The sequence below is a fragment of the Salvia hispanica genome, chromosome 5 (assembly GCF_023119035.1).
Source record: "Salvia hispanica cultivar TCC Black 2014 chromosome 5, UniMelb_Shisp_WGS_1.0, whole genome shotgun sequence".
Classification (NCBI taxonomy): Eukaryota; Viridiplantae; Streptophyta; class Magnoliopsida; order Lamiales; family Lamiaceae; genus Salvia; species Salvia hispanica.
In genome coordinates, this window is record NC_062969.1 from 16189630 (window position 1) to 16215507 (window position 25878).

At 33.7% G+C, this 25878-nt stretch overlaps 3 protein-coding genes across 5 annotated transcripts; 1 reads left to right on the top strand and 2 right to left on the bottom strand.

Moving 5' to 3' along the window:
• The first annotated feature begins 2 nt into the window (after nt 1-2).
• LOC125190455 (putative zinc transporter At3g08650) lies at nt 3-4817 on the top strand. 2 transcript variants are annotated; one of them, XM_048087771.1, is made up of 6 exons: nt 3-202; nt 835-1611; nt 2285-2569; nt 3016-3144; nt 3564-3661; nt 3811-4817. In XM_048087771.1, the coding sequence occupies exons 2-6, from the start codon at nt 1159-1161 to the stop codon at nt 4622-4624; spliced, it is 1779 nt and encodes a 592-aa protein (XP_047943728.1). In that variant the 5' UTR covers nt 3-202; nt 835-1158; the 3' UTR covers nt 4625-4817. The 2 variants fall into 2 exon arrangements, with proteins under 2 accessions (XP_047943728.1, XP_047943727.1); XM_048087770.1 differs by having other exon boundaries at nt 838-1611.
• A 2299-nt stretch (nt 4818-7116) lies between these two features.
• Nucleotides 7117-12380, bottom strand: LOC125186369 (putative uncharacterized protein DDB_G0270496). Of its 2 annotated transcripts, none has more exons than XM_048082727.1 (14): nt 12230-12380; nt 11709-11806; nt 11367-11596; nt 10692-10764; nt 10269-10343; nt 10077-10187; nt 9887-9929; nt 9307-9403; nt 8818-8920; nt 8643-8738; nt 8480-8512; nt 7877-7976; nt 7575-7659; nt 7117-7496 (listed from the first exon to the last, which is right to left on the bottom strand). In XM_048082727.1, exons 2-14 carry the CDS (start codon nt 11790-11792, stop codon nt 7370-7372), a joined length of 1257 nt encoding a protein of 418 aa, XP_047938684.1. In that variant the 5' UTR covers nt 11793-11806; nt 12230-12380; the 3' UTR covers nt 7117-7369. The 2 variants fall into 2 exon arrangements, with proteins under 2 accessions (XP_047938684.1, XP_047938683.1); XM_048082726.1 differs by having other exon boundaries at nt 11709-11810.
• Nucleotides 12381-14878: 2498 nt separating this feature from the next.
• Nucleotides 14879-18003, bottom strand: LOC125186172 (cytochrome b5 domain-containing protein RLF). Its single transcript, XM_048082514.1, has 6 exons — nt 17849-18003; nt 17537-17589; nt 17021-17399; nt 16601-16735; nt 15432-15482; nt 14879-15321 (listed from the first exon to the last, which is right to left on the bottom strand). The coding sequence occupies exons 2-6, from the start codon at nt 17567-17569 to the stop codon at nt 15245-15247; spliced, it is 675 nt and encodes a 224-aa protein (XP_047938471.1). The 5' UTR covers nt 17570-17589; nt 17849-18003; the 3' UTR covers nt 14879-15244.
• Between the last annotated feature and the right edge of the window lie 7875 nt (nt 18004-25878).

The following is a 25878-nucleotide window of genomic DNA, read 5'->3' on the forward strand; positions in this document are numbered from 1 at the left end:
TAAAGTTGGAAATTCTCATAAATTCATCTTGTTAAAGAATAACGTATAAACAACGGGCGGTCCACGGTTTTGGCATTCATAATCAGAAATCAGATTGTGAATTACAAATAAAATTATGATGGTGGTGGTGAGATAGTGCATTTGCAACCTATCACCATCATCGTCATCAGCATCCGTTGATTGGGTGCACGGATTTGGAAAGGTGCGATTCCGTTGATCGGCTCAAAATTGGTGTCAAATTTGGGTTAAAATTTTGTTTTTTTCCGGCAACATAGCAAAATCCCGTGGAAATTGAGATTTTGTGCTTTCCCATTTGTATGTAAATGGGCTGTTCTCACCTTTTGAGTTCATTTCCTGATGATTGAGTCAATAATTCTTTTGTTTCTGGAATTAATCAAGTTATTAATTTTCTGCTATTATTTTTTTGGAATGGGGTTGGAGACGGTTGGATTTTATGTGTTTGCTTATCTGAAATTGTGTGGGACTTTGGGGATTTATGATTCTTGATCACACTGTGTCTAATCAAAATTTGTCGTGCTTGATAACTTTTAGAAAGTTGAAATTGGGCGATTTGTTTTGTTGATGTTGTTGAACTAGCAAAAATTTGTGATTTGAATTAGGCCAGCTATAGAGTTATACGAAGGAAATTCACAGAGCGTGTTGTGATGGACTTGTGCCACTTGATGTGACACTACAAGAGCTTTTGTTCTTAATGCTTTAATGATTTCATCGTATGTTGTTGCATTTTCTTGCTTGTGAATAATGTTACTGCATTTTGAGGCCTCTTGTTCTTTGTTTATGATGGTTTTTCGTTGCTGAATCTTTTGCTTTTAGCAGCATCAGGGCCAGTATTACCGAATTCAACATTCGTGCGTGGAGAGCAGTAATTGGCAATCACTAAGCTATAATTGTGAAGTGCCCTAAGCCAGAAATTGTTTTTTAGCCCCTTTCACAAAGAACAAGAGGAGAGCAGTAATTGGCAATCACTAAGCTAATTCAACATTCATGCGTGGAGAGCAGTAATTGGCAATCACTAAGCTATAATTGTGAAGTGCCGTAGGCCAGGAATTATTTTTTAGCCCTTTTCATTGGGCTTGGTAAGGAACACACTAATACGTGCATTTGATGACCGAGTGATTTCATGGTGTGAAGCAAAAGATGATGGGTATTAGACTGAACCAGATTCTTTTGGTATGCCTCTTTGCTGTAACATTTAGTCATAGTATAACAGCGGAACTAGATAGTCAGACTTTACAAAGAGTAATAACTGCTCCGCGGAGGAATGCAGAAGGTGGTGGTGTGATAGATGGATCTGGTACGGAGCATATCAATGATGAAACGGGTGGGTGGCAGGACGGAAATGGAAGAGTGTCGGTGTCAACTGTTGCAATTTGCACACTGGCAATGGCTGCAGCTACTGGTTTGGGAGCTCTCCCATTCTTTTTTATGGAACTTGATCCCAAATTGGCTGGAATATGCAACGGAATGGCAGCAGGAGTAATGCTCGCTGCAAGCTTTGACCTTATACAGGAAGGACAGGGCCATGGAAGTGGCAGTTGGGTTGTGTTGGGTATTTTGTCTGGTGGTGTTTTCATCTTGCTCTGCAAGAAGGTAAATCTTTTTTACCGTAATATTAGGTCATCTTTAAGTCAAACTGGCTTTCATGATATGATTCTATGATTTTATGTTGCAAAATTTCTCTATGTTGTTAAATGTGGTGACGTGGTTATCCATGCACACTCATACCTAACAGACTTGTGTTGTTTATTGAAATGATAGAGGATATACATGCTCAACAATAGTCTCTATTTTCATAACATGAATGAAATTAATTTAGGAAAAATTATGATAAATTGATCCTATCACAAGTGACCCCAGACCCCTTTCCATCACTTAATGAGGTTTGTGCTATGACATCCATGTCAACAGGAGTGTGTCTAGATTTTGTTTATTACTATATCATTAGCATAATAAAGAACATTATATCCAATGAGAAGGCCTTCATTTGAACTATGTAATAGCTAACAAATTTTATTAGTGTCCTGCTCTCTTTTCAATTACTTTAAGAACAATTGAATTTGTCCGTTGCTGTTACTCTGAAATTTTATTGTCCCAAGTAGCTCTAGGAAAAAGGTTTTTTATCTTCTAATCCACTTTTTTTGTTAATTTTAGAGAAGCTTACTGAAAGTTCATGCCATTATTTGTACTTTGGATTGCTAGGTCTTCTTCCTTTATTAGACTGCTAAAAACTTTCTATTGTGTGTGTGTGTTTTTTTTATCTCAGTTTCTTGAGCAATATGGTGAAATGAGTATGCTGGACATAAAGGGAGCAGATGCTACTAAAATCATTCTTGTTGTTGGAATCATGACTCTTCATTCTTTTGGGGAGGGATCTGGTGTTGGAGTTTCCTTTGCTGGCTCTAAGGGCTTATCACAAGGGATATTGGTGACGTTGGCTATTGCTGTGCATAATATACCTGAGGGCCTGGCTGTTAGTATGGTTCTTGCGTCAAGAGGAGTGTCTCCACAGAATGCCATGATATGGAGTGTGATTACATCACTACCACAGGTAGTTTCCTAATCGTGGAAATACTATGCATAATTTACTAACCTCTAAATACAAAATGAAATAGAGGTAAGATTATACAGGGAGGATGTACTTATCTTTTTCATGACATCAATAATCTATTCCATTTGGAACAGGTGGGAAATAATCAATATATTTTGGAACACTTATTGTTGATTGTGTGGGGCTGGATCTTATTGGGGTAATGTAAGGGTAAATATCTTTGGCTAGTTTCTGAATTATGACTTTCGACTGCTTGACTTCTCAGATACTATTTGTCAATATTGGAAACCTGTGGCACTTAAAATTGTTTTTTTTTGTGTGTATGGGTGCGCGTGCAGAGAATCTTTCTTATTTTGTGTGTGCGCTAGGGGGGGTGGTGGAAGAGGTTTTTACAATCTTTGTTTGTAAAGTTGGAGATTAATATCTCATGTAGTTTGTTAATGCAGCCTCTTGTAGCGGTTCCTTCATTCATATGTGCTGATGCATTCAACAAGTTCTTGCCATTTGCTACTGGATTTGCTGCCGGTTGTATGATTTGGATGGTTATGGCTGAGGTCTTGCCAGATGGTTTCAAGGTAAATATAAAACATATATTGAATGCATAAAGGCTAATGAAGTGAAAGTTCTCTTAAGGCCAGAATTGATGTCCTTAGTATTTCCATTTTCAATTACTATGAGTTATGTGTGGCATCAAAAGACGTGCTTGTGAATATCAAATCAAAGTAATTCTTGTCTTTCTGATTGAGTCTTTTCATGGAATATGATTGTGTAGAAAGAGAATGTTTTTTATTGAATAATGAAATGAAAAGCATCCTTCGATGATGTCTCTGTTGATTCTCCATTCTTTTACAATCTGAAATGTTATTCCCTCAAACATGATCAAATCCTATCTGATGACTTTTACTTGTACATGTTAGACAAAAAGGATTGGGGTGATCCCAACATCACTAACTCTTACACTTTAGATGTTTTTTAACACTCCCCTTATTTGCAGGAGTCTTCCCCATCTCAAGTTGCATCAGCAGCTACACTATCTGTGGCATTTATGGAGGCACTCGGTGCTCTGTTTGAGCATTTGAGCCAAAACTATAGGTGAGATACCTTGTTTGTAGCCACATGTTTGATGTAATTTGTGTTAATTTGCATGATGATATGAGTTATTTTCTTCCATCCACTCCAATTGCAATAATTTAGCATCATTCATCTGACTTGTCCATAACATTGTTATATTTTTTTTGCAGTCAAGAAGATGCTTCCGGTTTCTTTGTTTCTCTATTATTCGGTCTAGGTCCTTTGCTCGGTGGTGTAGCGCTCGTTGCATTTGCTCTTGCTTTCAGGCTCAGACATGCATTTCTTACCGGCATGGCCTCTGGCATTGCCTTTATCCTCGGTGCCTGGCGACCCTTCCAACTATTTGCGTCTTCTAAGATGGGGCTTCTTCCGCTCCTGTTCCTTCTTGGACTCGGAGCAGCATTCGTCCATGTACCTACATCCATCCTCGCAAATTCTCGACTGCACAGGAAGACTTCAGCAAACACATTATCTTCTGTCACCGGTTTCACTGTAAGTGCGCTCACACTCCAGTCAGTCCTGGCTTGTGCAGCAGTCGCCCTTCACGCTTTCGCTGAGGGGCTCGCGTTAGGTGTAGCTGCACCCAAAGCTTACGGGCTCGGGAGGCACATGGTCCTCCCCGTCTCCCTCCACGGGTTCCCTCGTGGCACAGCTGTGGCTAGTTGCATCTATGGAGCCACAGACAGTTGGCATGCATCCCTCTTATCTGCTGCCCTAATCGGGTTGGCAGGGCCGTTATCTGCCATTGGGGCGATACTTGCCGGGATTGACTACAGCGGGCTGGACCATGTGCTGGTGTTTGCTTGCGGAGGACTGTTTCCATGCTTCGGGAGCACAGTGAGAAGGGCGGTTAAGTTGGATAAATGGAAGAGCATTTTCGGGGTCATCGTTGGCATTGTGTTTGCTAGCGTGTGTCTTACGTGCACGAAGCTCGTGTGTTTGCACACACCGTACTGCAACTCAGCTCCTGAAGCTGTTAAGTGATGGACATGTTTATATAACTAAAAAAGGAAAAAAGAAACATTGTAGAAATGATTTCTGAGTAGTCTGTTCCGCATTCATTTGCTGTGGGTATTTTGTATAGTTAGTGTTATTTACATACAATTTTTTTCATATTATGGTTTTGTATATTTTTCCTAGACTTGGAAGTTATAACTGGTAGAAAGTTGAATTCTAACATTGACATGCTGGTAAATCCTCAAATCCATTTTGTGCTAATAGAGGTGTTTTTTTTTAGTAAAAATTCCATGGTCCTTCCATATCAAGTTGGCATAGTGAGTTGGTGTACCTCACCAATAATTTATTGATAAATGGAAATAAAAAAAGGATTTAAATGCCACATCAATTGAACACTAATTCAATAAATCTTTGCATAAAATAGACATCTACTAATCATGTAAATTGGCATTATATTACTACTATTCCTATTAAATATGGAAATTACCATTATAAAATAGCCGTGCAAAAATACTAGGAGTACAATATATATGCATATTGACCTCTTAATATATTTTTACACATAAAAATAATCATATTATATTACTTTTCCATATTAAGGAAAAAATTTATGCTATAATAACTCTTTGATAGTATACCAAATTATTTTATGGGGAAGACTTTTTTTTCTTGTTTGATATTTTTATTTATACGAAAATTTACAAAAATTAAAAAGTGCTATCCCCGTCCACAAAAAATAGAATAAGTTTACCATTTTAAGTCGTCCATTAAATTAGACCAATTTTAAATATGAAAAGTTTTAAACCAAATATTAACCTTACACATTATTCTAAATGTGAACCTCACAATCCACTAACACTACTTCCCCCACTTTTACCCTCCATCAGTTTCATTTTATCAATTGCGCATTAAAACTAATGTCATTTACAATTTTGTCTATTTTTTTTGGAGAGAGGTAGTATAACTTATATTTTTGTTAGCATACTAAATATCAATTATAAATTATACTCCCTCCGTCCACGAAAATTCGTCCCGGTTTGACCGGGCACGGGTTTTGAGAAATGTAATGAAAAGTGAGTTGAAAAAGTTAGTGGATTGTGGGTCCTACTTTTAAAGTATTAGTTTTATAATAAAATGTGAGTAGGAATGAGTTAGTGGAATATGAGGTCCACTACCAAAAATGGTAAAAGTAAAATGGGACAAATTTTGGGGGACGGACGGAAATGGAAAACTGGGACAAATTTTCGTGGACGGAGGGAGTAATATTTTCTTATTACTATATAAAAAAATAAAAAATTTTAAAAACAAGCAAATCAAAAATTCAAAATGAAATATTTTAGTACCCAGTATCATATTATTTCAAAATAGAATGGCTCGATGATCACTGAAAAGTTTAGTCATGTCAAAATAGTACTATCAAAGAGTAATAATATGATTTTTATTTCTTTGACATGAAAAATAATGTAATATAATTTACTTGTGTAAAATATTAGTATTACATTAAGAGGTCAATGTACATATATATTGTACTAGTAGTATATTGCACGTCTAATGAACTATTCTATGATAATAATTTTCATATAGTAGTAATATAATGCCCCTTTCCATAATTAATAGATGTCAATTTTATGCAAAGATTTATTGAATTGGTGTTCAATTAATGTGGTATTTTAATCCTTTTTTATTTCCATTTGTCAATGAGTTATTGGTGAGGTACACCAACTCACTATGCCAATTTAGTATGGAAAGACCATAAAATTTTTACTCGTTTTTTTCCGACACATAATTAAGATAGTACTAAATGTTTGATACGTTAAGTATGAAGAGAGATTAAAAAAAGTAATGTATTACCTTTTTTGTTATAAATAGGAATAATTCAATTATTTTGGAATGTATACGACTCTATAAATACGGAGCAGATGAGAGTGTTTATTTCCTAAAAAAATGTGTCACTCGTACATTATTTGGGATAGTTAATTCTACTTAAAAACTTTGAAAATTACAATATTCTCAAAAGTAAACTGAATATTATTAATCGCAAATGCACTTGCATAGTTTGGAATTTGGATGGTAAAAGATTTAATAGATCGTTTGGATCCAATTGTTGTTTCATGAATAAATGGAAATAAAGAAAGAAAATAGTAGAAGGGATGAAAATAAAATATGAGTAGAAAGAGGTATTTTAAGATGGAGAAATAAAACAAAAATAATGAATATTAGAATGCTGTTCATGAGAAAAAAAAAAACAATTTTATTTTTTTATTTCCACAGTGCAAACACATGGCAGTGTGGCACAGCTTGTGGTTAGCCAAGACCATGTGGCACAGGCATCGTCTTGCACCTCAGCCTTGGCCTGTAGCCGGGAACACACCGGCATTTCACAGGCCTTAGGCGCGCGCTGTGAGTGCAGTGCATTTACTACTTTTTGATAAGAAATTCTAAATGAAGACTATAATACTTAGTAAACATATTCAAGCTGACAAGTAACAGTAAAGTTGAAAGTAAAATAAGATGTCTAATTGAAACAAAATTTAGCTCTCGTATAACAAAAGAGATGGAGAGTCTAGTAGTAATTCTTAAATATGATATTAAAACTAAAACACAAAAACTTGATGAACAAACATGTAACTAATACAATTTGCAAATTCCGCCATATCGATCCTTGGAGACTCTCACGCTTTCAGCATTACCCTTCCTTTCAGGCCGACACGGTCAGTGTTGTTTTACGGAAACTCAAGTTAAGGAGCCATCTTAGTGTATGTGTATAGCTTGTTATGATACAGAGGCAGATTTCTGAGATTTAAGGCCAAACAAGTTTTCAAATAATTTTGTGGCCGTAGGATGGATGTCAGCGGGCCGAGGAGCCATGAAATTGACAATCTTTTCATGAACATGATACCTGGAGAATCAGTTCAAAAGTCAAACCAACCTAGAAAAGTAAGCAAGCATATCTCCTGCCAACAAAAGCTAAACTTACCGAATCTTGCGACTCTTTGAAGCACGACGATCAACAATCTTTCTTTTCTTTGTTTGCAATCTTTTGAGAGCGTAGAAAGCCACTTCTGTCGACAAAAACGACATTCCCAGGCAGTCACAATCTATAAATAATTTTACCATGCTTGCAAATAAAATCGAAGGAAGCTACAGGAACACAAAGAGTAAGACAAAGCCTTGCCAAAAAAATGAGAATTTGATAGTTATCAAGTGATGCAACATGTGGTGAGATGTTCGTATAATGTATTCCTACCAAAATTAGTAGGCTGAACTATAAAAATTTACCAGATGATGATGGGTCAACTGTCTCAAAGAATTCTTTCAGTAGTTGCTGGTAAAATTCTGAGTCATCCAGAAGTTCAGGATCACCATTTGTGGAAGTCTCCTGGTCAGTTATATAAAAGAAATTCAGGCATCAAACATTACGAGATGTTCATAACTTCTAAGGAAGGCTACAAGAAGTTCTCAAACAGCTCCAACCCTAATTTCACAAAGTCTTCACTTCTCAATTGCATTTATTCTTGAAACTTAGATAAGAAATCTTGCCCCATCCCCTATACTAATTATTCAATTTTGGCAAATAAGATGTGTACATTGAACCACTAAACTTACTGAATTTGAATACTCATTAAACTGCTAAGTACGTGTTGAATAAGTAACATTTTCCATGTAGATCTAATCCTTAACAGATTTACCAGAGTCATACATTATGCAACATCTCATTAATTTAGACCATCTTGGAGAAAACAAAATCTTCAGTGAGGCACTGATGTTGACAGATTGATGATCTTAATGGGCAGAAGGAATACGCAGTTACATATAGCTACACAAATGAATATAATTACAAAGAAAATCCCTGCTAGTAACCCAAAATAATAAAAATAATACCTCTTGCTTAACATTCTCCGCATAGCATGGCACCTGCAGAATGTCAAAAAGAGATTAAAAACACAGCACTCATGTAAAGAGCAGAATAACATATACACAATTATCAAATAACTAAAGAGCTGGTCCAAACCCAAATTGGTTTAAGAATGTACTGAAAACCTACATTTCCAAATACAGCAACAGCCGATCTATTCTGCTGCATCCCCTTGATCATTTTACTTGGATCCCTCATGTAAGCAGCCACTTGTTCACTTATACTCTGAAGGAGAGAAAGAGGTTAGAAGCAGATAGTTGAAGACCTCATGAAGTGAGGAAATCTCAGTGATCTTGTTAGAAACCTGATTGAAGGCATGCAATTTGTCCTTAATAGCAGCTGCACCAGTTGTCACCTGGGTCTTCCTATGCCATTTGTCAACTGACTTGTTTCTAAACAAATTCATTCTGCAAGACAGAACAGTTGGTATACTTATTAACATCAGTACAAACTACAAAATCACTATGCTTCAAGAAAAGCCAAGAACATGATGCCAATTGTCATAATACATCAAAATACTAGAGTAATACATGTGCAATGCATGTAGAAGGATGGACATAGGGTCCTCGCAGATTGTCCCAACCTACCATGTACTGGTGGTCAAGCAAGGTGACTGTATGCTCCATTTAGAAGGAAAAAGGCCACTTTACTACCACTATTCCATTTTATATGTAGTAGCAGGTTAGACACATGATCCATAGGCACATACACTATTTTACCGAAGCTGATATTGAGAAACAGTGGCTCATCAAATAAATATGTAGAACTAAAATCTGCTAGATAATAAAAGTACCTTGATTGTATTTTGGAAATCTGAATCCATTCTTCATCAATATTCCCATCTGAGACGCCTGGCACATCTAATTGCTTGGAATCACCCACAGGATTACCTAATTAGGAGAAAATAAACCCAACCACATTTCCCATCAACATTCAATAAAGAAGACATGTTAATGTATTAAACAAAAAATACACTCTCACAAATTCAATATCTTTAGGATTCAAAATAAGAACCGTTGATTACAACTTCATATTTTATTATTCATCCTTCACTATTTGACATTCATGTTCTTTCTAGACTTGATTTAATAATTTTATAATGTTAATTTGGAGGTTTTTGCATTATAAATTTATAATAAAGTGGAAGTTTCATTTGCAAAGCATGTAGGTCATATTTGCTATGTTAGTGAAACAAATAGTATTATGGTCCAAAGGCTAAAAAAATGAAAATGAAAAGAATTTCATATACAATGTTATAAGTTCTAGTTTCAGATCAAGTAAGCATAACCTAGAGATAGGATTTTTCAATAGTCAATATGAGGAACTTCAACCACTCTAAGAACAAAGAAATGCTTGTAACGTAACATGCACACCTTCTTCAAATCGAGTGATAGATGGATTGTTTGACATCAGAGCCTGAGAAAGTTAACATCAGTTATACACAAAAAACTTTTAGAAGGGCTAGGCACATTTATAACACAAAAATAAATTACTGAAGTAATTAAAATGTGTAGGGCACCAAAATGAAACTAAAGGAGATAGATGCTCAAATAACAAGTACACCTGCTGCAACTCGAGTATAGAATCCAATGTCTTCTTTGATGAAGCAATTAGATCTGAATATGCTTCACTGACTTCATTATCAGCTTCACAATATAAGGACTTAACCTTTTCCTGTCGACAAAAGGTTTTTTGTCAGTATACTGTTTCAAGGCATGCTTTCTATGAAATAACTTGCGAAAAATGGGCCAGAACCTCTGGAAGTCTATTACAACTCGAGAATGGTTTCTGCAGCAAGAATCTGAGCTCAAGTGTCTTATCCCAGAGAGCCTAATCACGGAAGGAGACGGATTATGTCAACTCAAGATCACAATAATAGCGCAATTACCAACAAACCAAAAGTAGAACCCAGCAAAGGGAGCAGTATATAAATAGATTGGTAAACATATAAAAGCAAAGACATCTCTAGTCTTGCTAGTTTAAAAGACAGTGAAACCAAGAAGCAGCATAAAGTATCTTCTCGAAAATAAAGTTGCTAAAAGAACTAAAAGTTGAGCTTTAGTGTACAAATGACTTTGTTGGAAATCAACGTAGGCCATTACATTATTCTGAGCAAATTCAAATTTAGACATCGAGTGACAAAATAAACTAAGATATAATGGGCCAGTAACATCATACCCTTTGATTTTTTACAGCTTGACCTTTTTGAATGTCCTCATCTGTACGATACTTTAGATTCCTCCAAATGTCTCTGGATATGATATCGAGTAAATTAGCAAGTTACAGAAGTGTAAATGGAAATCCCTCTAAAATGGTCTAAGAGAGCTGGTACATAGAAGATAATGATACAAAAAAAAAATATTGGGATAAGATAACAGGATGCATTCATGATAAGCAACATACTGTATCTCTTCCTCACAATCTCCTTTACTGCCCTATATTAAGAACAATTCTGATATTGAGATTTATTATTAGTTTTTAGATACTAATCCTACATCCAGTCATGGAGAGATGAGATAGCAGAACTCCAAGAGGAGAAGATTAAATGTTGCACACTTCTCACATGTGAAGCAATACACTGATTTGAACTTCAAGAACATTGTTTTCTTGTATCATCTTAGGAATTCAGAAGGTTTCCAAATTTTAGCTATGATGTTTTAAAGTCCAACTTAATCATATAACGAAGCATTTCACCAACAAATATTTAGCGGCAGCTTATCACTTAAGTGTAGATATAACACAAGCCAACAAAAGTAGAAAAAAATATGGAACATAAAATATCACTATATTTTAATTCTCTAATAAGAAAGCAATTTGAAGAACATCAAATAATGCAGCAGTCCAGTTACTTACTGCTCCTGGCTTTGAAGTTCTCTATATTCTTTCTCCAGTTCGTCCAGCTCCTCGCCTTTCTGGACATCTTCATCGCCATGTTCTCCTTCCTTGTTGTCCTCTCCTGAGCCTTCCTCCCCCTCATCCTCTTCATCATCCTCATCCCGATCTTCGTCTTCACTATCATCACCAATATAGTCATCTTGATCTTCATCGTGAAAATCATCTTTGTTGCCATCATCACTTTCCATCTACATATAAGAGGTAAAAAAGAGATAAAAGATTCACAATAAGTAGATGGAAAAAACAAATTCTACACCGATAAATTTGACAAGTCACAAAACTAAGGAGTGGTCTTCTAACATGCATAATACTGTCGGTCATTTCTTCGTCCGATCCCATATCACTATCACTCTCCATTATCTTCCTTGCTTTCTTCTTCCCCATTACTGAAGAAATACCTGACTACATAGAAAAGATCAATATTCTAAATCAACCAAAGAACTAAACATGATACAAGAACAAAAACAATCATATAGTACTATATTTCAATCACTACAGTATTATTAATATGCAAAATTGGGGAAAAAATCATAGCTTACAGATAACTATATAAGGATTTCGACCAGAGATCAATTAAAAGGAAAACATATAGTTATGCCCAATAGGGTTTAGGGTTTAACCTCTAACAAAGATGAATGAGTTTGAGAAGCTAGAATTGGAATTCCATCAGTTTACAGTTTAACAAGTACTCCATATTTTCTAATATATATCTATATTTATATATACACTAATATAAAGAAAAAGTTTTGGGACAATTTTCAGAAATGCCGAAACATCATAAATTATGGAATTGAATCAAATCAATAAATGCTGCAACACACCAGCGAGGCAGTGCGGAAGGAGAGCAGGCGAGGCAGGCTGCCGGCAATGCGGCGAGGCTGGACGGTGGGCTTCGGCGTGTGAGGCAGGTGGGGTGGGTTCGTCGGTAAGGAGGGAATATAGAGGCGCCACTTTCAGAAGGGTTTAGTATTGGTATGATCTCATTTTCTTCTTCAGGTTTGGGTTTGGGTTTGGGTACTCGGGTTTTGGGCTGCTGGGCTATGTCTACATAAAACAAGTAGTCTTAAATAATCCATACAGGTGTGTTCGCTTTTTTCAGATAAAATAATATTAAAATATAATTTAGGATTCAGTTGTGAAATTATTTTAGTCATAGATGGTTAGCTATGACTGATTATTCCATGATCTAAAATTGAGTTGGGTGATTGAATCTCATGAATCGAACACAATACATATTTAATCCGAGATACAATCTTACAAATCTAACACCTCAATAATGAAATATTTATTATTATAATAAATGAGTATAATACTCCATGTAACTATTATAATAATTATATTATTATATATTAGGATGGATAATCCATATTTAAACTATCCATCGTAATGATAAATATAATAATATAATTATTATTTATAACTAATAATTTATTAAAAATTTACAATATTATTCTTTTTTATAAACAAAAAAATAATAAGTATATTTTTAGTTTGGTGTTTAAATTAAGTATAAATTTAAAATCTTGATATTCTCCAAACACAGAAAAGTAAAATTACTAGGAATCATATTTCCGGAATTCATTTTTCCAAAAAATCATTTTTCTTGCCAACTTTATTTTCCTGCCAACCAAACATGGCCTAAAAGTTTTCTTTGGTCGTTATTACATGTATATATATCACCTAACCTAATGGGATAGTTTTTTATTTTACTATATTATACTCTCGAAGATGTCCCATTTGTAAATGGGATTCTTATTTTGTGTACGAAGAGAAAGAGTAAATAAAAAAGATTTAATGTAAAAATAATAATATTTTCAATTTTAGAAATTAACCATCTTTCTTTGAATAGAGCAAAACAAAGGGAGTAATAAAGATTAGTATCTCGTGCATAGCATGAGTTCAAAACTAGTTTGGGAGTAATAAAGATTAGTATCTTGTGCATAGCATGAGTTCAAAACTAGTTTGGGAGTAATAAAGATTAGTATCTCGTGCATAGCATGAGTTCAAAACTAGTTTTGTAGATACACACATATATAGGGGGTAATGATACTTAATATCACGAAACTTTTCAAAAATTTATTTTTTCCTACAAACTTTAAATCTAACATATAATATATTGCACTCATAGTTGTTGAATTTTTTAACCGACGACGGAATCCGGCTACATTAAAATGAGATGAACAACCATATCTGTCTTCTAGAGACTTAATAATCACATTACTATCATTTTTAAGTGATAAGCATGTCCAATGTGATAGCATTATATGTCAAGCTTCGACTATCTTCATTCGTGACCCTCACCCAACTCAACCCAACCCCAATCAACTTTTTAATAAAATATTCATTTCTCTATCTTTCACATACACAACCCTCACTCAGTTCAACCCCCATCAATTTTTTTACTTCCATTAGTGATCCCAACCCAACCCAATCAAATATTTTCTTTTTTATATATTTTATATTAATATTTTGTTTTATAATTAATTTAAATGTATTAAATAATGTCTAAAAATTACAATAAAAAAGTATATGATTCAAATTTAAAACAGAAAATATTAGATATTCACGTGAATTTTTCACAAGAGGGGCTCACATGAATGTTTGGAAGAATAATTCACATGAGTTTTGAAATGATATATAAAGACAAACATAATAATAATTAAATAAATTAAATTAATAACTAAAAGTAATAAAAATATCATAAATTCACAATATTCAAAATATTCAAAAAGTGATTATCTAAAATATTTATATTTCATATTTATAGTATACAATTCTAAGACATGTACATAAACAAAGTAGTGATTAATCAATAATTAATAGTGAATAAAAAAAGCCACAATAATAATGCATTGAGCCAATAGAAAATGGACATGTGTCCTTTGCCCTCCACTTTATGTTGGGCCGGCAGACTCAGCAGTCGAGGGAAGAAGGCAAGAGATGGAGGGAAGAAGGCAAGAAACGGAGCAGTCGGCGGGCGGGCAGTCACGTTATTCAGTTGGGGCTGGGCGCTGGGCAGTAGGTTTTTATTTTTACTACGCTTTGAATTGAAATTGAATTTTTACACTCTTTGACTTATTAAATGTGGTTTGTTTCTTTCCTAGAGGAATAGCTGAATAGGTGGCGGGACATTTTATATATTAAAATCAGAATTGTGGAAAAAATAAATTCAATACCCTTTATATTAATATGTAGCTGTTAAGTGTTAACCTAACTTGTGAATCAAAAAAATTATAGAATCTTTTTCATCAACATTAATCTTATTGAGCTCTTAATTTTATGTATGAAACGCTAGATCCTTCATAGTCAGACACACTACTACTTCTTGACTCACAAGTTCAGAGAGAGACGTTATCCCGCTTGATACAAGAGGCCCTATTACCAACAGGATCCAAGTCCTTGGCAGCCTATGCTTATGAGGCTTTCCAAAAATCACATATAGATCAAAAACCATCCACTTAAATCTTAGGTGAAGAACCACATGGGAAAATAATATAATCACTGTCAAGACATTGTCGAATACACAAAAATCACCTATAAATACAAATCAACCCGGTTGGTATTAGAATGTTAGGAAGAAAATAGGTAATGGCTAAAAACAAATTGAACTCAATCACCATCAAGAATTTATTCTACAGCTTGGCAGGAGGGACTGATACATTTTCCTCCTTTATTTCATTTTTTTCTCTGTTTATATATGATCTATTGCTCCGTTGGAACTAAACGAAATACAGAGGCCTTCAGAGAAGTGAAACTTCAAGGTGGGAAGCATGAGATGTCAAGATCGGAATGGTTACAAAGAATTGAAACTTCTTTTTGTGAAAACGCGAGCATCTTCATTTTCCTTCGTCCAAAATACCAACCAGGCATTTCTCAATCAAGAACTCTGCATTAACCCAAGCATGGTATTTGTCTGAATAAACGCGTCAGGATAACAAACATCACCAGCTCCATGTCATATAAATTATGTAGTACTAGAATTGCTAAAGTAATAAAGTCAGCATATTTGACAAAAGAGGATACTGAATAAAGATGTGCAATCTTTTCCAACAGCCTTCATCAGGAAATCCACACCTGGAAGTAGAAGATGCATGGGAAAGTTAGTGCAAAATAACTAGATAGAATCACGTCAACTGCTAACATTCTCATTTCTCAACATAGTTGAGAGCTAGGCAAAATCAAATGATTTCAAGAGTAAAGACTGTAGTCAGCAGATATAAAACATAAACATTAAGTCACATAAATCATCATCAAAAGCAGATCTATATGGAATCAAACCACTCAAACTCACATTAGAGGTTTTAGGCTCTGACACAAGAAAACAGGTGGAGGGTAGTCCAGTTACCTAATAATGCATAACAACACTAGCAGAATCTCACAAGGTAATGAAGTGAGGAAGATATGTGATATCCAAGTCAGGCATAAAGGATATGATAACCTCAGGTAGAAACAGAGATCTCCAAATGGGGAAACATTAACCACGAGCTCACATACTAACAATTGATCAAGGACAGATTAATACATAAGAATTATAAGATAGTATTTAGAATGATTCTAAGGACATAATCATGTCTGAGATACTTCTACTTAAAGTGAATGCATAAAAGGGATGAGAGGCAGGAGATTCGGAAGCATTCCATATGTGTTTATAAACACTAGCACAAAAGTATGTGAAAAGAGAATGACTGAGCAAGATGCAGATACATGTTTCTTGATTACCTTTTATTTTCTTTACTATCTCTCACCACAAAATAATGCTATGCGTGCAGTTTAAACTGTTACTGAACTTTTTTGCTACATTTAACCTATTAAATGGACGATGAGAACAAGATGGCCAAAGTCCAATATAGAACAATATGAACCCTCCACCAATAATAACACTCGCAATGATAATTAGCATGCCTTATTTAGAGGCAAGACAAATTATGAGGCCAATGGGAACCAAATCAAATGACAAACGTGTAAAGAATAGATATGGATTTTAAAATCAATCAAGTAAAAATGCTAATGCATAATGCAAGAGCATATGAGAATACAATTTTTTTTTTTCCCCATCGACTGAAATAGACAACAAACTTCTAGAAGTATTAGAGAAATCTAAAGAAGCAATAATAGCAACCACGAATAACAAGGTAATGCAAAGAAGATAAACTCCAAAGCTGATGCAACTAAGTCAGGAATTTAATGCCTACCTCCAGGATGGAACTTCATATATGGTGCAATATTGTAGACACGACCTTTTAGAACAGTCCACATGGAGCCTTCAGACTGATGTTGTTTAACTTCATTAAGTGATATGAGTCTCTTATTTGACTGTCCCTTCAATCCTGAGACAAAAGAATCAGCACAGAAGAACTCATTCCGAGCTAGATGAAGTAGAATCGATACTATTGCATAGCATTACAGTGCTTCGGAGTTAAACATGTCATGTTGAGTGCATTCATAAACAAAACTGTACCAATGCAAACAAACATATTCCCAATGACACTTTATTTGGCAATATAATTATCGAAAGCAAGACTTTGACAATGCTAAGCTCACAAGTAGCCGATCACAAAGCACGTCATTTATATGTTAAATCATTAATTCAGTAGCTAGTGATTATTGACAACCTGCTAGGTCAGGGTGTGTTCTGGTAAGCTTAAGCCAGTCCATCTGACTATATCCCTTCTCAAAAGGAACCTTAGTACGGGTTGCAGGTTTCCTGGAAGGAGCCTTCAATTCCACCGAAGCCTTAGCTGAACTTCCAGCACCCTCTTGTATAGGTTGTTTTGGGCTTTGCTGCACTGCCCCACGAGATGACGCATCAATCACATTAAAGGAGAGAGATCCAACAGTTTCCTGCTTCTGTGAGGAAGCATTCACTTTCCATATGCTACCACTATTCTCCTTACTACTCCTATCCGCCGTATTCTCACTATCATCAATACGAATCTGACTAACAGCATCAGAAGCTTTCTCAGTTGCAAAACCATCTAGAGGTGGCCCAGCCTAACAACATCCAGTATTAAAATTCTCAGAAACAGGAATCATAGGTATGACCAAAACACATAAACAACACATGAAATTCGCAGATTTCGGAACTAAACCGTCACACTTGTTGAACAAGCGAATTAAGTAGTGCTTACAGGACAAAAGGTGAAATCATCATCATCAGCCATTGTCCCGATGTAAGATGCCTCTGCACAAATATTCAATCACAGTGAATTAGGTAACAATTGAACCTAAGCAATAACGAATCCCCAGCAGCAAATTGCGAACTCCTCACATGATGAAGAAATTCCGCCCCCAATAATACTTATCTACAACCCTAGTATTCAACAATTACTCCTTCTCTAAGAATGTACTGTATAGCTTTAATTGCTGTGTTAATTTTTTTCGTAAATACAGAGAATGATTTATCCAGCACAAGAAAGCAAATACAAAAAATAAAAACTCACATTCAGAAAAGCACACAGAATCAGAGGGTGTGGAGGCGCAGAGAGAAGGCGTAGTCTTGTTGAAGACGATCTATGCAGTGGGTTGAATTTTTGGTCTTTGATGGGGAAAATTGAAAATTCTCTTTGGTGGTCGATATTCGATATTTTTATATATTTTATATTTTGCTGTTTACTACTTAGTACAATTTTGAATGTCCTATACTATTTTTTGTGATACATATTTACCCGTGTAGTGCTTCCTTCATTCTAAAAGATTGACACCTTTGAGATAGTAGAAAGTTAATGTAAAATTGATAAAATAAGAAAGAGATTAAAAAAATACGTTGGCGAAAAATAGATCTCGCTTCATTAGAGCATCCATAGTGGGATATAGTTTGTCCCATAGACCGCCCTAAACCAATTTATAGCACTCTACGTAAGTATTTTATTGTCATACTCATTCACTTGCAATAGGGCGCCATATAGCTTGTCCTATTGTTTTAACAAGTATTTTGTGTTTCTTTCATTCGTGGAAAAAAACAAACCCTGAATAAAGCTTTTTTATGTTTGAATACAATATAATAGCGAAATATTCATAAATCAATATGAAAATCTTCGTTTTATTAAAAAGCCGAAAAAGTACAAAAGTGAAATACTAAAAAAAAACTATAAAATTTTACAGTTACGTGACCAAATATTTCCAGTGAGAAGTTAATTGGGAAAAGAGACTGGAAGGCGTGTGAAATGAAGCTAAACTATGATGTATTCATAGAGTGGAAAATAAAACAAAAAATAAAATAAAATAGAAAACCATAGTCCGAGCTATTGTCCGGGTGCCCGCAATGGCGGACTATACATTGGGTGGGCGTATGGGGCGAGGCTTAAGGCAGCCATCCTCAGTGGCAGACTATAGCACGGACGATGTATAGTCCGAAATACTACAATCAGCCACATTACAGATGCTCTTAAGGAGAGAGAATTTTTCTTAAATAGAAAGATTTTATTCTTAAGGCATTGACCAAAAAGGAGTTTCTATATTTAAGGGACGGATAAAATATTATATTTTTAAGTAAATAGATAATAAAATTTAAAAAATGGTGTTAATTATTTTTAATTTTTTTAGACATTCTATTATGTTGAAGGGACAAATTTCTCGATGGATAAGTTGGATAGTTGATCATTTCGGTCATGTGTAGCTTGCACTTAGTGTGGATTCTTAGAATTCTCTATTTGTTCCCAACACTCAAGAATGAAAAATAGTCAAATACTATTGTGAGTCCATTGAGTCCTTTAATACTGTGGAGCATATAGAGTTAGGATTCGAAAATACCTAATTTTGACCCATTAATCGTGAGTCACCTCACTCGGCAGAGTGACATGTCATCAAAACACCACTCAATTGAGTGATGTGCACTAGGGATGCCGACTCCCACTCACCCGAGTGGCTTATCATTGACATCACACTCGGGTGAAGGGGATGCACTGCAAACACCAAATTTCACTTGACCAAGTTACTTATTGTCAACATTCCACTCGGTGAGTGACATGGTCTTGACATCAATTCGCGTTCTTTATTCTTCTGAACTTAGTCTCCTTCTCTATATTTTCTCAAGCTACAATGAGATTAAACAACCAACAAATGAATTAAAAAAAATTACAACAAGTGAATTAAAAAAAAACAACCACAAGTGAATCTACGTAAACACTTAAAAATTGCATAAGATCTTAGGAAAAGCTACCACAATTTGATTCACGTCACGATAGTTTTCATTAGGTACCACAAAAATTTGAACTCAAGTTTATGGATCCTAGTTACGCAGTTCACTTTACTTTTTCTTTCTATTTAAATTTTATTTATGGGTTATATTTTTATTTTATTTTTAATATTGTGAATTTTTTCGTTACGTTCTCTGTTCTCTTCATCCCAACTTGTGAGACATTTCTATTTGGCACAAGAATTTGGAAAGTGGTGTATATTAAGTTAAATTAGATAATAAAAAAGGTGAAAGAATAAAATAGGAGAGAACTAGATGATAAATTAAGAGAGAATAAAATAAAATAAGGGATAAAATAAACACAGAAGAAAAATAAAGTACTCTAGAAAATGCGTTAATTAGCCAAAGACATTTCAAAAAGGAATAAGCCCCATTAAGTTAGGATAAAGCGAATATAATAAGTGGCATGATTAATTATTGTTTAAAAGAAAATTGTGTCATTATCATTTAGCTTAAGAAATTTCAAAAAAGAATAAGCCTCATTAAGTTAGGATGAAGGGAATATAAATTTTTTAATTATAACACTCCCTTCTCATTTTAAGTGAAACATATTTTTGAATCATATTGAATGAAAATAAAATATAAGAAATAATAAAATAGAGATTACATTACATAAGTAATTTATATTTGTTCATAAAAATATAGTCCATTCTTCCACAAAATAATAAATCCAATTTTACAATCTAAATTCCTCTTGTTTTCATTTCATATAAATGGACCATATTCTACTAAATTATTGCTCTTATGTTCTTATAAATTTATATACTACTACTACTTATAAAGTTGAGACATTCCACAGAGGAGTAGCTAATTTTTTATGGTTATGCCGAATATGTATTCTTTTTTCTGTGACCAATTCAGCAAGGAAATCTACACCATTTTCTTCTGATCCAGACCAAGTCTCAACAAATTTTCCGGTTTTTCTCATTGCATTTTGACTTGTACTGGAATTTGTATGAACAATTAATATGTATGGATTTCGTGCGAACAAGTCTTACAAATCTTCTTTAAGATCCCCCCCAATAAAGTGTGTGGATTTCGTATGAACAATTAATTTCAGTATGTAGTTATTTCATATTTTTCCGATCATCATTCATAAATTTGACAATTGATTCAAGAAAAAATAACATCTCTAGCAAAATCGCATGAACCAAATAAATCGCCCAAAACTCGTCTAATAAAACGCAACAAATAAAATAAAACCAAAATTAATAATCAAAGATCCAACAAATTTTCAATTCATAAAATTAAATTGCTCAACAATCAAGCAATAGTATAAAGAATGAAGTCAGTAGTTTCAATCCGCGCAACACCTTTAGACCCCATCGCGGCCGCCGGATCTCTGGCAGCGCTAGCGGCGGCACCTCCCCCGTGCTGGTGGCCGGAATCTTCGTGGCCGGCGGGAGGGTGGTAGTACATCCGGGCTGTTTGGGGGCAGTGAGAGTGGAATCTGCAAGCCATCCTCACGCCGGCATCCAATAGCTCCATGTACTTTGCCATTTCTCTCTCTAGAATTTAATTTTGCCCTAATTTTTTCCCCTCTTCGAGAATTTCAGCGAGAAAGGCTGGAAGAAGAAAAAAAAGGGAAGAATTGAGGAAACGGGATTGTGATTTTTGAGAATCAAAACACGTCCCAGCCCATGAAATGTAGAAATCTTGTGTTTGATTGAGAGAATTTAGGGGGAAGAGGGGTTTATATAGTGTTTTTGCCGAGGTCTTTCTACGCCGCTTCGTAGAATTAGGGATCCAGAATTTGCTATTGTACCCCTGAACTTTTTACTATTTTTATTTTCCTCTTTCGTTATTAATTGGAATAATTTTAGTTTATACGCCACCGTTTTATTCTTATTTTGAGCCAACCCTTTAACCATACGTCCGGTCCATTTCCTTGCTTGAATTATTAAAAACTCACCTACTTGCCTTTTCATTTACTAAACGGTTAACAACATAATATAAATATCATACTCTTATTTATAACTTTTTTCTTAGTTCATATAATCGTTGATTATAAATCTGGATTCAACTCAACTAGAAATTATTAGGTTCTTAACGGGTCAGCCCGATAAAGATATGATCCAATAAAACTAGACATAAATTTATTAATTTCGTGCATGTTCGTGTCAGTTTTTGTGTCGTGTCTAAAATTCTCCGCCCTATTTTTCATGTATAAAATGTCCTACAAAAATTTTTAATTGATTAAAATATGAACGTGACATACAAAATTAGACACCACTTATATATGTGACGATAAACATTTGATTTATCACGACAAGCATTACTAAGTTTAGAATGAACAGTTAGTGAACAGTGGTGATAAATTTACGAGGTGACCAACGCAGAACGCATAAAAATAGCAATAAATATTAAATTTATATAAAAATGATAAGAAATAAAATATATTTTGAAGCATAATTAAGAAAACTGAGAATGTTCGAGAAAATATGAAATAAAATACTATGCATTAGAATTAACAAAAGTAAAAAAGGCGATAAACATAAAAAAAAGAGGGAATATAGAAAGGATAAAATAAATAAAACATAACCAGTGAAAAAACTTTGGTTAGTTTCAGTCTAATACTAGATAAAATTATATGAAAATTTCCAAATAATAGCTTTAAATAATTAGATAAAAGAATTTGTAATTTAAAATTTAAATTTAAATAAGTAGAATAAATTTCAAAATAAACATCAATAATTATAAATATTAAGAGGTTAAATGTATCTAATCTATATTAGGCATTTAGTTGGAATATGAATATTAACTTATTAAGAATGTATGTAATCTATATTAGGCATCAATAATGATTCCTTTTGAATTTTCGAAATCTTTCATGAGGTCCAAAATCAAGGAGACCGAATCAAAACAACTACTGGCGTATTATCTGTCAAAATGAATCAATTAAAAGATGAGTAGGTAAATATTAGGAATACAGCAAAACACAAGGGCTGTCCTGAAATATCAAAGAATTTTATAGGAATTTATTCAACTAAATTGTGCCCAGAACCGCGTCAAGTTTCCGCAGATTCGATGCGTGGAAATTTTCAATAAAATAGTTATACCATTATACCCTTCTGTTCGCATTGCTTAGTTGACTTTCCTCAAATGCAATAATGCCTATTCATTGTACTCTGTTTCATAATTCAGTCATTATTAATATCTTTGTCGCCTTTTGATTTAATTTTCTCTTCCTCATTTATTTTAATGGCGTCACGGTTATAATATACAAACTCTCGTATGCCAAACTTTTTGGCACGAAGTTAAAAAAATATATATTAAGTGTGTTAAACAAATAAATAAAAATTTAAGAAAGAAAAAAAGATAGAGAAAAATAAAGTAAACTAATAAAGTAGAGAGCATAATTAAGAAAGATAAAAAAGTTAGTAGTACTACTATATATGAAAATGATTCAACTATGAGTAAACTTTTCGAAATAGAAAAATGATTCAATTATGAGTAAATTTTTCGAAATAGAAAAATGATTCAACTATAAGGGAGTACTCCCCCGTCGAATTATTCACTTTTGTTATTTTCATCCGTTCCTGTTTACTTTCATTTTTTACCATAATAATAACTAGGTTTTTCATGCAATTAACTCGTATTAGTCATATATTATTATAAAATTAATATATAAAAGGAATCATATTTTATTAACTTTTTCAGATCACTTTTGTTTACTTTTTCATAAAACTATTAGAATCAAAGTCAACGATTATTGAATATAACCTACTAGTATTGGAGAACAAAGTTTTCAACGGCGACATTATTGCCATATCATCAATTGGGCGTAGTTATAATAGTACTTAATTAACTCATCGATTGATAACTTGTTCATCGTCTATAACTCTATAAGTAATACGTATGGTAATAATGTTTATTCTCAAACAAAACTATATAAGAAAAGAAAAAAGAGGAAATAAATAAAAACAATAATAAGGTATCCGTGAGCTACTGAGTCTACAAAATTATGATTTTGAAATATCCAAACGAATGAAAATTGAAAAGTAAGAATTCGACCCCCTATTCAGTTTTACCGAAGAATACTACTCCCTCCGTCCCCGATTAAGAGTCACACTTTTCCATTTCAATTTGTCCCTAATTAAGGGTCACACTTCATTTTTACCATAAATAGTAAGTAGGTCTCACATTCCACTAATTTAATTCACTCACATTTTATTATAAAACCAATATAAAAAAATGGGTCTCACATTTCACTAATTTTTTCAACCAACTTTTTTTTACATTTCTTAAAACCCGTGCCCGGTCAAAGTGTGACTCTTAATGGGAGACAGAGGGAGTAGTAGAGTACTTTTAAAGGAAATTTCATCGCCTTATATCTTCGCATAACTTGTAAAAAAATTATTCGCACAACTCACTTTTACTTTACGTCAAGATATATATTATTCACTAGAGAAAGTTATTAGACTCCACTGGTTTTGTAATCGATTCGAAAAATAAGCAACTTGGCTTAATTGGGGTGAAATGGAGAATAAATGTAATCGATTCGAAAAATAAGCAACTTGGCTTAATTGGGGTGAAAATGGAGAATAAATGGAATTTTAAATGGGGATGGTAAAAAAACTATACTCCTTCAGACTACTACTACTTAGTGGTGGCAAATCATGCAGATTGGGTCGTTATTGGTCATTCTGATAACAACCCAATCCAATAAGGTCTAACACTAACCCGAATCCAACCTGCTAAAGAAACTGCAAATCCGAACACGACCTGCTACCTTCAAACCTGAACACGACCCAAACCCGATATGAACTTGTTAACGACACGATATAATATGGGTTGACACGATACGATTACGACCTGAATCCAATATTACACGATCAAAATCTGATACTCTTACACAATTAAACCTAATTTTAAACTTGATTTACGTGAAAAAATCAAAATTTCATGATTTAAACCCGATTTACAACAAATTAAATAACTAAACTAAACCATTAATTTTTTATAAAAAAATAAAAAAATAATATTACTTCTTAATGGGTTATCCGTATCTAACCCGAACCCAACCTGAAATTTTTGGGTTTTTAACTGGTCAACCCAATAAGGACACGAACCCATTAAGGTTTGGCCCAAATTCATTATTTTCATACGGATTCGTATCGGATCAAAAAATGCCACTACTCCTTTTTTTTAATTATGATTTATAAATTCTTATATGTTGAAAGGCATAGAAACAATGAAATAAAATTATTTCCAATCCAAATATAACTGAACTATAAATGTACTAAAAAAAGAAAATGTACTCAATCCAAAATTCAAGTTCTCAATTCATTGAACTCGTTCTCAACACCTACTTTTGCTTTATGGGCAATGTAGGCTCGATCTCGACAGACGAATTGGTAGGAATAGAACTAGCTAGTCGACGAATTGGCCATGTCAGTAGCATACTGATCATCTATTCGCTTCTTCCTCACAAATAAACAACAAATCAAATTATTAAAAAAATAAATTTAAACTCTTTTCGTCTCATATAAAGTGACACGTTATACAAACCTTAATTTCCTCCTCATATATATCTTGAAAAGGAACTCGGCCACATGATTTACAACATCTGCACATGATTATGTCAAACAATTATTTAACCTAACTATATAATGTGAAACCAAAAAAACAAATTTAAGAGTTTTTTTTCAATATATATACGAAATAACTTTAAGAGGCCTTACATTTTGAAGTTGATCTTATAAGTCTCGCATCTTCTTCCACAGCTATTGCACCATTCTGGTTTCATAATGGAATATGGAATTATGAATTAGAATTCAACGAACAATCGGCGGGATATTGGAATAATTGGAACACAAGTACGACGGTGGAATGGAAACCGATACCGGCAGCGGTGGTTACAAAATTACGGTGCGAATAAATAATATAGGGAGTACTTATTTATATAGATGGGATAACAAGTAAAGGAAACAAATATATATGGAATATAAGGAATTAAATTAATAACCACTAATATTTTATTTGACTTATATAATTTATAGTTTATCACCCGTATATGTTAAGATTATTATTGTAAATTTATAATATTATTTAGTGTATCCTTTATTATATTAATAATGAAACAAAATCTAACAAATCTAAAAGAAAATTACACGTTATAATAAAACTTACCAACAGAAATAATACTAGTTAGGATTTTCCCATGGTTAGTCTTATTCTTAATTCATTAGCTATTAATTTGTTTGTGTTCTTTTATATTTATTATACTAATAGATTTTTTTATAACTAGATTAATTCATCTTTCTAATAATTAAT